Source organism: Bison bison, unplaced genomic scaffold (genome assembly GCF_000754665.1).
Source record: "Bison bison bison isolate TAMUID 2011002044 unplaced genomic scaffold, Bison_UMD1.0 scf7180017864482, whole genome shotgun sequence".
In the NCBI taxonomy this organism is placed as follows: Eukaryota; Metazoa; Chordata; class Mammalia; order Artiodactyla; family Bovidae; genus Bison; species Bison bison.
The window spans coordinates 1,444,467-1,458,464 of NW_011495042.1; the positions used below are offsets into that span (position 1 = coordinate 1,444,467).

At 44.5% G+C, this 13,998-nt stretch overlaps 1 protein-coding gene across 2 annotated transcripts in view; it reads right to left on the bottom strand.

Annotated features, from left to right (window-relative positions):
• Positions 1-6,562: 6,562 nt before the first annotated feature.
• The window catches only part of CCR2 (chemokine (C-C motif) receptor 2), a 9,519-nt gene continuing 2,083 nt past the window's right edge, over positions 6,563-13,998 (bottom strand). For both annotated transcript variants that reach the window (XM_010862397.1, XM_010862396.1), the window contains one exon: positions 6,563-10,377. In XM_010862397.1, the coding sequence (XP_010860699.1) occupies positions 9,254-10,366 (1,113 nt within the window). In that variant the 5' untranslated portion in view covers positions 10,367-10,377 and the 3' untranslated portion in view covers positions 6,563-9,253. The remainder of the gene's footprint in view (positions 10,378-13,998) is intronic.

The window sequence follows — 13,998 nt, forward strand, 5'->3', positions numbered from 1 at the left end:
GGGAGTGGGATGCCATTGCCTTCTCCAGGCTGGGCTCAATCCTCAGCTTTACTGTTTACCACTTGATTTGTACAAGTTTCCGAAGCTTTCCAGATCTTAGTTTTCTTATCTGTAAAATGAAGGCAAAAAAACCCCAATCACAAATGTGCTTGACAGATGTGTGGTCAAGATCAAATGACAGAACAAGTGTAGAGCCTTTTGTTGGTATTGGCTCTCTGTGGGCTAGTTAAGTGGTGTCGTACAAAGTATGCTTGAGAAAGCATTTGCAAAATGGGTAGCAAATAAATTAATACAAAATTTCACAGGAAACAGGGAATATAATTTGTCTCAATGAAGAGACCCTTGTGTGTTCACTGGTAATACACTGGGTAGAACTCTTAGATGCTGCAGGACAAACATAATGTGTCTGTGTGTGGCTTTGGTTGCTTTGTACTTTACCACATGGACCTGGGGTTTGTCTGCCCTGTCTTCTGCGGGTTGTCATTGGGGTGGTTGTAGACTTGAGGGAACGCTTACCCCCAGAGGGCAGTGTAGAGTAGTGAAGCAGGCTCAGAGTCACCCAGACTGTGCTGCTGACTCATTGTGTGCCCTTAGCCAGATCCTACCCCTCTCTGAGCTTCTGTTTCCTATTTTGTCAAATTATGTGCTAGACTTTAGGGGCCCCAGGAGACCTCCCTCCTGAAATACAAAATGACTCCATGGCCAAGTTGCTTTGGAAAAGACACATTTGGGCAATACAGGGTGAGGATTCACAGGCTGAAACAAGGAAGCACAGCTTAGCAGTGTGTGTGTGTCCCCTTTTAGGGGGACATTCAGGTCACCTTTTGGGATAGGGGTTCATTCCAGGGATGCACAAGGAAGGGAGGACCCATGGGAACATCTTCAGCATTTAATCAATGAATTATTGCTCTGGATACAACAGCAAGGCAAACCAGTGGTTTATCATGCCATGACTTAGTTTTCCCATCTCTGCTTATCTTCTTACCTTGGCCCTTCCAGTTTCCAGGGCTCTGGTTCTGATATGCAGGTCTTCAGACTCTCCGTGAGGAATGATCTTTTGGCTGGTTTGCTGCTCTGGACTTGATGCCCAGCCCTCCTCCTGGGGTGCTGGCCAAGCTTTCACTAGCTGCTCCAGGTCGAGTCATTGTACCCAAGTTCTGAGGGCAGCTTCTCTCTGCTTGCCCACGCCATCTCTGGACCATGACTCAGAGCATCACACACAAGATGGGGAGGACACCTACTCTTTTCTTGGGTTCAGAGGGCCAACTGCATGAGCTCAATGAACTGAAACCCTGGGGGCTCACACGGACTCTATCGATGTCAGCAGTGAGATGGGCTGAAAAGATAGCACACGAATCTCTTAGTTTTTAAAACATGTATCTAATTCTAAAACTAACACATCATGCTCATTGTATCAAGTTAGGAAAAACAGAAAAATAGAAAGTACAGAAAAGATTAGTCATTGTCTCACAATCTCAAAACAGTCCCTCAACACATGATGTATTTTAATCCAGACCTTTTCCCATGCATACTTTTTGATTAATTGTTCTCACACACATACCAGTTCATTATGCTGCTCCTTTTTTTGGCTAAAAATTACAGTATAGGTATGTACCCATGTTGTTAAAAATTCTTTATAAATACATCTCTTTAATTGTTACTTAGATTGATGTGTAACTTACATGTAGCAAAAACACACTAGTCCTAGGTGTACATTTTGGGGAAGTTTTGATATACATACATCCCTGTCACCAGATGATAGAGAGCAGCCCTGTCACCCCAGAACATGCCCTCACACCCAGCCCCACCTTGCAGGGGCCAGTCTGTCTTCAGTGCATGAATGAGATGTACCTCTTTTATAGCTTCACATAAATGGAATCACAAATGCTGTCCTCTTTCTGTCTGGCTCCTTTTGTTCAACCGAATGCAGTAACTGTATGTGACAGAGCTCTGTTGTTAGGTGAGCCCTTTCCCTGGGTCACTCACTTGGACAGCATGTTGTGGGTGTTGCTGTCAGTGCTCTGATATCTCCACCAAGGAGGAAACTCCTAGTGTCCCTGAAGCCCCCTTCACCAGCAGAGCCAGAGAATCCCCATGGTTCTCAAAGATACAGGAAGAACCCCCCACCCCCACCAGTATTACCTTTTGCACCTGTGTGCCTCAGCAGTGATGCTGGGGTCCCATGACTCCTCTTCATCTACTGCTCCAGACACCATTCATGGTGAGTGGGAATGGGGGGCCACCATCCTGTCCTCTTCACTCCCACTGTGTCTGTCCATTCAGTTCAGTTCAGTCACTCAGTTGTGTCTGACTCTGCAAACCCATGGACTGCAGCACACCAGGCTTCTCTGTCCATCACCAACTCCCGGAATTTACTCAACCTCATGTCCATCAAGTCAGTGATGCCATCCAACCATCTCGTCCTCTATCATCCCCTTGCCTTCAATCTTACCCAGCATCAGGGTCTTTTCCAGTAAGTCAGTTCTTTGCATCAGGTGGCCAAAGTATTGGAGTTTCAGCTTCAACATCAGTCCTTCCAATGAACAGCCAGGACTGATCTTTAGAATGGACTGGTTTGATCTCCTGGCAGTCCAAGGGACTCTGAAGAGTCTTCTCCAACACCACAGTTCAAAAGCATCAATTCTTTGGTGCTCAGCTTTCTTTATAGTCCAACTCTCACATCCATACATGACTACTGGAAAAACCATGGCATTGACTAGATGGACGTTTGTTAGCAAGATAATGTCTCTGCTTTTTAATATGCTGTCTAGGTTTGTCATAGTTCTTCCAAGGAGCAAGTGTCTCTTAATTTCATGGCTGCAGTCACCATCTGCAGTGATTTTGGAGCCCAAGAAAATAAAGTCTGTCACTGTTTCCATTGTTTCCTCATCTATTTGCCATGAAGTGATGGGACCAGATGCCATGATCTTAGTTTTCTGAATGTTGAGCTTTAAGCCAACTTTTTCACTCTCCTCTTTCACTTTCATCATTAAGAGGCTCTTTAGTTCTTCTTTGCTTTCTGCCATAAGGGTGGTGTCATCTGCATGTCTGAGGTTATTGATATTTCTCCTGGCAATATGATTCCAGCTTGTGGTTCATCCAGCCCAGCATTCTGGATGATGTACTCTGCCTATAAGTTAAATAAGCAAGGTGACAATATACGGCCTTGATGTACTCCTTTCCCAATTTGAAACCATTCTGTTGTTCCATGTCCAGTTCTAACTGTTGCTTCTTGACCTGCATACAGATTTATTAGGAGACAGGTAAGGTGGTCTGGTATTCCCATGTCTTTCAGAATTTTCCACAGTTTACTGTGATCCACACAGTCAAAGGCTTTGGCATAGTCAATGAAGCAGATGTTTTTTTCTGAAACTCTCTTGCTTTTTTGATGATCCAGTGGATGTTGGCAATCTGATCTCTGGTCCCTCTGGCTTTTCTAAATCCAGCTTGAACATCTAGAAGTTCACGTATTGCTGAAGCCTGGCTTGGAGAATTTTGAGCATTACTTTACTAGCATGTGAGATGAGTGCAATTGTGTGGTAGTTTGAGCATTCTTTGGCATTGCCTTTCTTTGGGATTGGAATGAAAACTGACCTTTTCCAGTCCTGTGGCCACTGCTGAGTTTTCCAAATTTGCTGGCATATTGAGTGCAGCACTTTCACAGCATCATCTTTCAGGATTTGAAATAGGTCAACTGGAATTCTATCACTTCCACTAGCTTTGTTTGTAGTGATGCTTCCTAAGGCCCACTTGACTTCACATTCTAGGATGTCTGGCTCTAGGTGAGTGATCACACCATCGTCATTATCGTGGTCGTGAAGATCTTTTTTGTATATTCTTTTGTAGAGTATTCTTGCCACCTCTTCTTAATATCTTCTGCTTCTGTTAGGTCCATACCATTTCTGTCCTTTATTGTGACCATCTTTATTGCATGAAATGTTCCCTTGGTATCTCTAATTTTCTTGCAGAGATCACTAGTCTTTCCCATTCTGTTGTTTTCCTCTATTTCTTTGCAATGATCATTAAGGAAGGCTTTCTTATCTCTCCTTGCTATTCGGAACTCTGCATTCAAATGGGTATATCTTTTCTTTTCTCCTTTGGCATTGCCAAAGCTTCTCTTCTTTTCTCAGCTATTTGTAAGGCCTCCTCAGACAACCATTTTGCCTTTTTGCATTTCTTTTTCTTGGGGGATGGTCTTGATCACTGTCCTTTGGACCCTTCCAAGTTGGACCCCTTTACCCAGCCCATGCACCATGCTCCCCTAGCCCTGTGCAGATCATCAAGCTGAGTAGACACTAATAGGCTGTCCACCTCATCACTTTGTTAGATATGTCCAGACTTGGTGGAAACCCCATAACCCTGCTGAGAAGCCTGATCTGTGCACTTTGGGATTTCTTTTAGATCAGTGTGCAGACATGAAGCTAATGCAACTTTATGTGTGGTGAGGTGTGGTTTAGTTGCTAAGTTGTGTCTGACTCTTGCGACCCCATGGACTGCAACCTGCTAGGCTCCTCTCTCCATGGGATTCTCTGGGCAAGAATACTGGGGTGGGTTGCCATTTCCTTCTCCAGGGGACCTTCCTGACCCAGGGATCGAACCTGGGTCTCCTGCATTGCAGGCAGATTCTTTACCAACTGAGCTATGAGGGAAGCCCCTAAGTGTGGTAACAGAAGTCTAATGTACGATTAAGGTGTGTACTAGACCTAGCACAGTCTTCAGTGGGTCAGGTCACACCTTCACCTCTATATTCTGCTCTCTGTATAACAGGATATTAGGTGGGACTTTTCCTGTTGCCCCAGAACTGGCAACTATGGCCTGAGGCTGAGGACAACGAGGTGTTAAGTACCCTGAAATTCTACAAAAAACCACTGACACCTAGGATTGAACACCTCCTCCAGGGCTTTCTAAGTGTGACAGATTCAGCTCTGTGCCCCTAGTCACCATGACAACTCTTCTCACTGCGTCCTGTACAAGGTGGAGACAGGTTTGGTCAGGAAAAGGTTTTAGAAGTGGGTGAGGTTGATGGGAAAGAGGGTGGGGTTCCTCTCCTCAAAGCCAAAGGAGGGACCTCTGAGAGAAACGTGTGAGGAGTGGAAACTTGCTAGAAGGGGAGGCCAGTACCTCGTTCCTGGGTGGGGCATCCACTGGGCAGCAAGCCCCCTGAGCAGGAAAGAGGAGATTGGGAGACAGGTGATGGTGGAGACGGTGTGTGGCAGTCCCAAGGATGTCTCGTGATAAACGTGGTGCCGGACTGTGGCATCTGGAGACATAGCCAACTCAGTCACTCACCACGCCCAGGGCTGGCCCTCCCTGAGTTCATAGGCTGCCTCGTGGAGGCCGCTCACCAGCCCAGACACTTCTTCACTCGTGTTGGGTTTCCTCTTGGTGGCCCTTGGTGACCTTTGTCACTGGCTAATCTCACCTGAGGCCGTTTCAATTTGTCAGAGAAATTTTAATAGGGAGAAAAAGTGAGGGCAAAGAGGTAGGGTCTTGATGGCTTACTTCCAGGAGATGGCAGGGCCTCTCTGAAAAATACTCAAACTGTCCCAGTTACCACAGATTGAGGAGGATGGTATGGGGTGGACGGTGCCAAGTGCCAGCTCCACCAAAAGTCTTAAGTATGATACCCACCCCTTGGAATGATCATCTTTCCTGACATCTGCTTACCTCAAACGGCCCACTTGAATGCTGTCCCTGGGATAAAGGAGACTTGGGGTTTCCACTTCTAGAAAATGGTTCTAGAGATGGTTGGCAGCTTTTAAGTGGCAGTTTGTTTGGTGGCAATAAAATCCTGCTGTAGCTATTATTACTATGATGCCGGACTCACTTTCTCCTTGGGGCTCTCAAAAAATTTCACACACACGTCTGTTTCTGTGCCTTGCATACACTGCCTTGCATAATGCATTGTGATTATTAATATTCTATTGTGATGATTATTTCTCCCCTGCTCCTCCCCATCAGTTGTCTCTGGGCTGGGAGGTCTAAGGGCATGAGAATAACATAACCATCTCTATGTGCCCTCCCCAGGCTGACACACACTGACTCCTCAGGTGTGTTTGTCACATTGAATTCCATCATGGAAAAACAATTTTCCAAATTTTATTTATGGAGGCACTATATAACGTATGTATCAGTTAACTTTTGTGCTTCTTAGTAAACAACCCCCGCAACTCAGAAGCTTAAAACAGCTAACGTGGACTGCTTACTCCTGTGACATGTGGCTGCTGGGTAGCTGGGGCCCAATTCTGCTCTCTGCGATTTCCCACTCACTCAACCAGACACCTGGGCTGAGGGACTTGTGGTCTGGGGTGGACCTTCCTGCGGCTGAGCAGGGAGAGCCAGAGACTCCATCGAGGCATTTCAGCACCCGCTCGGATGAAGCAGGTGTCAGTTCTGCTGTCTCCTGGCCGAGCCGCCTGTGGTCGGGCTGAGGGGTGTCCCTCCTGTAGGGTACGCTGCAGGTCACACATCAAGGACAGGCATGTGTAATCACACAGGGGAACAGTGAGAAGTTGTGAACAGTGAGACAGTTTGTCACACCACCGCATAACAAAACTGGCAGTTTAAGACTTTTTTATTGTGGTAGAAATAGAATATGAGATTTACACTTCTAACAGTTTTTAAGTATACAATAGGGTATTATTATATAAGCACACTATTTAGTACTTACTCATCCTGTATAACAATTCTATGCATGTTGATAAATGGATAAAGAAAACGTCTACACATTCAAGGAATATAATTTAGCCTTAAAAAAGTGGGAAATTCTGCAGTATGCAACAACATGGATGTACTTGGAAGGCATGATGCTAATGAAATAAGTCAGACACAGGAGGACAGGAACTGCATAATTTCACTCGTGTGTGGAATCTAAAATCGTCAGACTCATAGATGAATAGAATGGTGAGTATCAGAGTCTGGGAGAAGAAGTACAGAGGAACTGGTAATCAGAAAGTTCTTAAAAAACAGTATAGTTAAGAGTGTTGATTCATTTTCCAAGTTATAGTTTTTAAAAAATTAATTTGTTTTAATTGGAGGACAATTGCTTTATAATATTGTGGTAGTTTTCAAGTCATAGTTTTTTAAAACAATATTTACATTTCATCATCAAAACAAAATTTAATGCATTCATTAGGATAATACAGATATCTGAAGGTGAAAGCCGCCCCCCCCTCAACACAACATACACCTCTTTCTGAAGCCTCTAGACATGAAGTAAGAAAGTAAAACCTTAGTAACTTCCAGTTCCCCAGTTGCCAGGTTCCAGGATCCCTGTGTTTCTTGCCTGCATCAGATTGGAGATGCTCTAACACGTAGATATATTCTTAGCTTAGCTCAAGCCAAGACCAAAGTCTTTGCTTGCTTAGGTGAACTTCTCATACTCCCTATTAGGAGTTCCCACTGGCCAAAGAGAGGACCCATCTAAGCATCAGTAAAGATGCAGCAAAGCATGAAGCATTCAAATAGGATTAAATCCACGACTTTCTAGACTTCATAATGAGGCAAAAAAGATTTTTGGTACAAAGTCAGAATAAAGACACACAGTTGAGATGGCAGTTGTGGTGTGCGCACTGTAATCTGAGATTATGTAGATGCTGTATCACCATAAGCTAGTAAACCCATAGCTCACAGACCTCCAGCTCCCTGACAATATTTATTTATGTTGAACCAGCAGTCTCCCAAACACACCATGTGCTCCACCAATACCAGAATTGTCTCTATGACTAATACAGTATTTTTAGGCTTGGCATAATAGTAAGTATCTTAAAAATGATACTTTACCACAATTTTAGGTTTCAGTTTCCAGCTTTCATTTAATTTTTACTTTACATTGAAATACATGTGTGTGTGGTGTGTGTGTGTGTTTGTGTATCTGAACTGTCTGCCTGTGTGCAAAAATGAGTTGCCAGAAGGTAATTTGGAAAACATTTTTTTTCCAGCCTGTCTAGAGTCTTCCTCATCTAGGCCTGCCTTGCCTGGTAATAGACCCTGAGGTCACAGGCTGATGTTTGTTTTTCAGAACAGGCCCCTTCTCTGCTTTGAACACTCACCCCAGTATCCCCACTGATTGTCTTCCCTCCCCCAGGCCCAATAGGGGTTCTTGTTTCACAATTTCCTTCACATTCTCCCCACAGCCACTCTCCTGGACCTCTACAAACCGGCTTTTGGGGTGGGGCAATCCTACAGGCGGAACTGTGATAAAGGCTGTGGAGAGACAGGTGGGCAAGGGCAGCAAGAAAGCAGGAAAAGCCACAAAGAAACAAAATACTATCAGATCCCTTTAGGGATTCTGGCGCATCCTTCCTGACTTTTGCTCTTGATCAATTCTGGAAACATTCCTGTGCATCTGGTGTGAGCGTGCTCCTCCACTCCTCATGGAGGAACTCTCTAGAGCCCACTCCTTTCTCATAATCACCACCTCCACCCCTCCCCTTTCCCTTTTTAAACAAAGGCTTTTATTTTTTCATCTCATTAAAGATTATGTGTATTTTATAAACAAACATTTTAATAAATTTTTGTACAGAGGGATGAGGCCTAAGAAGCATATGTACAATGGGGCAAGGTATTGAATAGATTTCAAATGTAGCTTGTGTGGTTGTCATAGTTAAACTGTAATGAAGCAGAAATGTGTCATGCACTTAGCAGAAGAGGATCATGGGCCTAGCCAAAGCTCCCAGAGAGTTCTTACAGTTCCCTTGTTCGCCACGACCTAGGAGAGCCTCCAAAGTTAAATATGGTAGGAGAGGGTGCTAAGGACCAGTGCTGCTGCCTGGCTGGGCAAGCGAACCCCTTACCTGCGTCCTCGTAAAGGCTTAAACATGCTTATACTTTCACCTCCTTCCCCTTGGTCTGAACTCTACTCCCCCTCTTTCCATTCACCCTCGCCTGACTCCTCTTCCCAATCTCCAGAGGATTAAAGAGGTTGATAGAATCCGAGAGTAAGCAAAGTGGTGGATGGGCGGGGAGAGGTGGAGGGAAGAGCACAAACACAAGGCAATATGGCATTTTCTAGGAACTGCAATGAGCTCGTTGGAGATTCCAAGTCTCTGCCCACAGTTGTTTTGGAATATTCCCCGAGCATGGTGACTCTACAAGAGTAACCTAAGTCTTCATTGATTCACATAATCCTGAAGTTCCTGGGCACTTACTCTAGAAACTTTAGACTCCTCTGTTCTTCAACAAACCCTGGCGGCTTATTACCATATATAGATTGCTATCCCTTTTTGAAAATAACAGGTGAACTTCTACTCTTCTATAAAGCAGCTGAGACTTCCTGTTCCCCAGTGGAATGGGTGTATGTTGAACTCACTCGATCTCCTGTCTCCCCATAGAAAACTGGGCATTGTTTGCAGAGGTGTTTGGCAATATGCTTTCGGAAGAACGTGGAGAGATACCTCCTGAACTTCTCCCCAACAAAGGCGTAGATGATGGGGTTGATGCAGCAGTGGGTCAGCCCCAGGGTCTCTGTCACCTGCATGGCTTGGTCCAGCTGACTGCTGCTCTTACAGTTACTCAGGCCAAAGAATTCCTGGAAGGTGCTCAGGAGAAGGACGATGTTGTAGGGAGCCCAGAAGAGAAAGTAGACAATCATGATCACGAAGATGAGCCTCACAGCCTTGTGCTTCTTCTTCTCGTTGCGACACCGGAGCAGGGTTTTTATGATTCCTGAGTAGCAGATGATCATGACAAGCAGTGGCAGCACCAGCCCCAAGATGCTCCTCATAATTGTATGGAAATTCTTCCATCCTAGTGGAAAATAAGGGGCACAGGCGTAACCTGAATGTTCTTCAAGGGATTTGATAAAGATGATTCCTGGGAGAGAGGCAAACACAGCTACCACCCAGGTGACCCCACTTGTCACCACCCCAAATGTGACTGTCCTAGCTTTTAAAGCAAACACAGCATGGACAATAGCCAGGTACCTATCGATTGTCAAAAGGATGATGAAGAAGATTCCACCAAAATAACCAATGTGATACAGCCCTGTGAAAAATTTGCACATCACATTCCCAAAAACCCACTGGTCTGCAGCATAGTGAGCCCAGAACGGCATGGTGAGGAGGAACAGCAGGTCAGAGATGGCCAAGTTAAGCAGGTAGATGTCAGTCATGCTCTTCAGCTTTTTGCAGTTGATTAGGATGAGGACAACCAGCAGGTTGCCCACAAAACCAAAGATGAAGACCAGCGAGTAGAGCGGCGGCAGGAGCTGTGCTTCGATTTGTCCCACGCTGGTCTTTCGGCAGGGTTCACTGTAATCATAGTCATAACTGGTGGTGGGTTCTTCATCATTCCCCTTGACATTTGTTGTAAACAGAGAATGAGATGTGGGAAGCACATTGTGGCTGAATGTATCATTGCCATCCATCTTCCTCGGTCCTGTAAACAGAGGACAAGATGATGACATACAGCACAATGGCTACAATCCCCAGTCTTAACGAAGGTCCCTGCCCCACTTAAGCAACATCCCAGGCTTTGTCTTTCCTTGGCAGCCATCTCCTTGAAAGCTTGTGTGCTAGTTCACCACTTCCCCTTATTCCTGATCACAGACACCAGTCATCTTTCCACAGCCATTTCCCAACACCTTGGCCTTCCTGCAGAGCCTGACTCTCATTGTAAGGCTGACCGTGCTGGACACTTGCTTTCTCTACTAGGCCTGTGACTCATTACTGGATGATAGTATATAAGGGGACTCCACTAGGGAGCTTCTGGGGATGCTCATAATGAGCCATTATGAGTTGCATTTTCTGTTACTTGCCACGCAAAATGTTCTGAACACTCTCTCAACTTTCTGCCCCCATCATTTTGCCAAAACTTCTCTTGCCAGGATTGCAATGACAGCCCAGTTGTAAACACCTTTTAGTTTCATCTTCATCAAACATTTGATCCTTCTGATGACCACTTTCATTTAAAACTTTTGGTTTGGAAATTCCCTGGCAGTCCAGTGCTTAGGACTTCATGCTTTCACTGCTGAGGGCCGAGTTAAATCCCTTGTTCGGAAACTAAGATCCCACAAGGTGCATAGCACAGCCAAAAAGAAAAAAATTTTTTTAAGTTAAAAAATAAAAAAACCTGTTTGGCTTCCAGTAGGCAATGGCATCCCACTCCAGTACTCTTGCTTGGAAAATCCCATGGACGGAGGAGCCTGATAGGCTGCAGTCCATGGGGTCGCTAAGAGTCGGATATGACTGAGCGACTTCACTTTCACTTTTCACTTTCATGCATTGGAGAAGGCCATGGCAACCCACTCCAGTGTTCTTGCCTGGAGAATCCCAGGGATGGGAGCCTGGTGGGCTGCTGTCTATGGGGTCACACAGAGTCGGACACGACTGAAGCGACTTAGCAGTAGCAGGCTAGTTCCTGGCCTACCACTTCTTTTTCATATTCTTTGTTGGTGTTTCCTCCCCCTACCTACGCTGTAAGGGTCCCTAGGCACCATCCTTGGCTCCCATTTCTTTACCATTTACCTCTTAACCCTTGTTCCAAAGTTCTTCCTGAGTTGTTTTCAGGTTCTAAGTTTCCTGTAGGCTAATGCTTCCCAAAGCTCTGCCTTCCAGCCCCACCTCAGAGTTGAATTTTCCATTGCCTATTGCATATATCCCCATAGACTTATTTATTTAACCAATATTTATTGAGCACTTACTAGGAGCCATACTCTATTTTAGACAGAGAGCAAAGTGGGTATCAGATAGGTACCTCGAATTCAACCCACCCCAAACTGAACACCCCTGGAAAGTTGCTTCTGCTTGTGGATTCTTTATCTTGACCAATGTCATGTACTTCATTATTTAAGAAGTAAGATTTGACATTGTCTTGGGTCCACTCTTTTTCAGAAGATTAGGAGCCAGGCCTTTGGAGCTAAACAGACCTAGACTTGAATCCTGCCTCCAGTGTCCCAAGTTGTGTAGCTTGAGGTTAATTACTTCTTCAACTGTCAGTTTCTTTTTATTTAAAATAATAACCATGCTGAGTTGCTGTGGAAACAAAGACAGTGCAGCATCTAGTACAGAAAAATGCTCTGTATTGTTGCTGTTATTATTATGTTATATGGATTCTGCCTCATAATCACCTCTCAGAGTCATCCCCTCTGCACCTCTTTCAACTGCCACTCTCTCGCCTCCTATGCATCCTGGCTTTGCTGAGCTCTTGTATTTGTTCTTGCCTTTTTCCTCACCATGTTCTGTTTCAATCTGTCTTCTCTGAAACTGAAATTGGATCATGCTCTTCTCAGTTTAAAACTCAAGTAGCCCCATGATTTGTATATGGTAGGGCTTCAAAGGCAATGCCCAGGCTATTCATCATGGCTTTTCTAAGCTCCTTTCTTCTCAGCTTCATCTCTAATCACTTCTCAAATCCCAGATCCTGTGGTCCAGCCATACCCATCTTTTCCCCACTTTTCCCAGGCTCATCATTTCCTTCAGGCTTCAGTGGTTTTGCACATGTTTGCCCCCTTGCCTAAAATGTCTGGTGAGTTCCTGTTCATCCTGCGATGTGTGTGTGTGTGTGTGCGTGCGCCCGCGCACTCAGTCGTGTCTGACTCTTTTGCGACCCCAGGGACTGTAGCCTGCCAGGCTTCTTTGTCCACGGAATTTTCCAGGCAAGAATACTGCAGTGAGTTGCCATTTCCTACTCCAGGGAATCTTCCCAACCGAGGAATTGAACTTGCATCTCCTGCATTGGCAGGCAGATTCTTTACCACTGTGCCACCTGGGAAGCCCTCTCCCCTTCTCTGTGAACTCCAACCATCCTCCTCTGTCATATCATTCTTACCATCTCAAAACATTGTGCATGCCTTTATGATAAACACATTATCATGTACCCATTGTGTGCTCCTTGAGCGAGAGGACTAGGTTATGTTTCTGTCTTCAGCACTTACGATAGCACCTGGCTAAAGGAGGTACCAGTAATATGTTCATTGAAAAAATACATAAAACTCATAGTAAGTGTGACAACTAACAACATTAGAATTGTTTTCAAGAATGTTTATTTTTTTCCTGGCAGTGACTGGATTTGTTTTTAATCTGTGTACATGCCTTATTTTTCACTTTCTCTTGTGATTGATACATTTCACAGATTTTGAATTTCACAGCACTGAACTAGATTCTTTAAATGAGCAGAAACTAAATAATACTTCTGGTCAAACTTGAGGAAAAAATGTATCCACCTAAAGAATTAACACTATAGTGATTAACTGACTGTTCATTAGGCTCCATGTGCTATGCTAAATACTCTTCATATGTTAATTAATGTAATCCTTAACAACAGTTTTGTGAGATAAATATACATTTTAAAAGTGAAGGAACAGAAGCATGGATGAATTAAATAATTTTTTTCCCAGACTCACAATGCAAGTAATGGCTGAGCTGGAATTTGAACTGTTGGGCTATTCCGTTTCAAAGGCCTTCAAGGGTTTGCATCTTCAGACTCTGAGAACAGAGATGAATGTAGAAGAATGTAGAAGTAACTGATTTTTTGGTTGTTCTTCATGCCTTGAACAGAATGTTTTTGGCATTTAGCCTTAAAATCCACACACTTGCCCATACAAATGTGCTCTACCTATAAATGCACAAGCACAAAAAAACACACATACACGCACATTTCTGCCAGTAAAATAAGCTCCAAGAGGGTAGAGAGCTTTGTTTTTGCAGTGAACTCTTAGTGCCCTAGAATCCAGCCTAGTACATATAAATATCAAATGAGAAGTGAATAATGGAGAACTAGTAGGCTACAAGCTTCTGAGAAACAGAGGGCTCCCCTGTGGGCTAGACTCCCAGGTAATCTAGTGGGAGCTGTTATAACAACTAAAATATTGGGGTTCCTTGCACATTGCCTCTTAGCTGTAACAGGCCCTCTGGGCTGTTCTGTAGTTAGTCTCCTCATCTGTATGGAACAGTGTAGACTGGATCAGTGGTTCTGAAATGCTGGCTTTCAGATTACACAGGAAGCCTGTCAGTCAGAAACACACAGTGCAGACCCTTGTTCTGGTGATTCATATTGGGG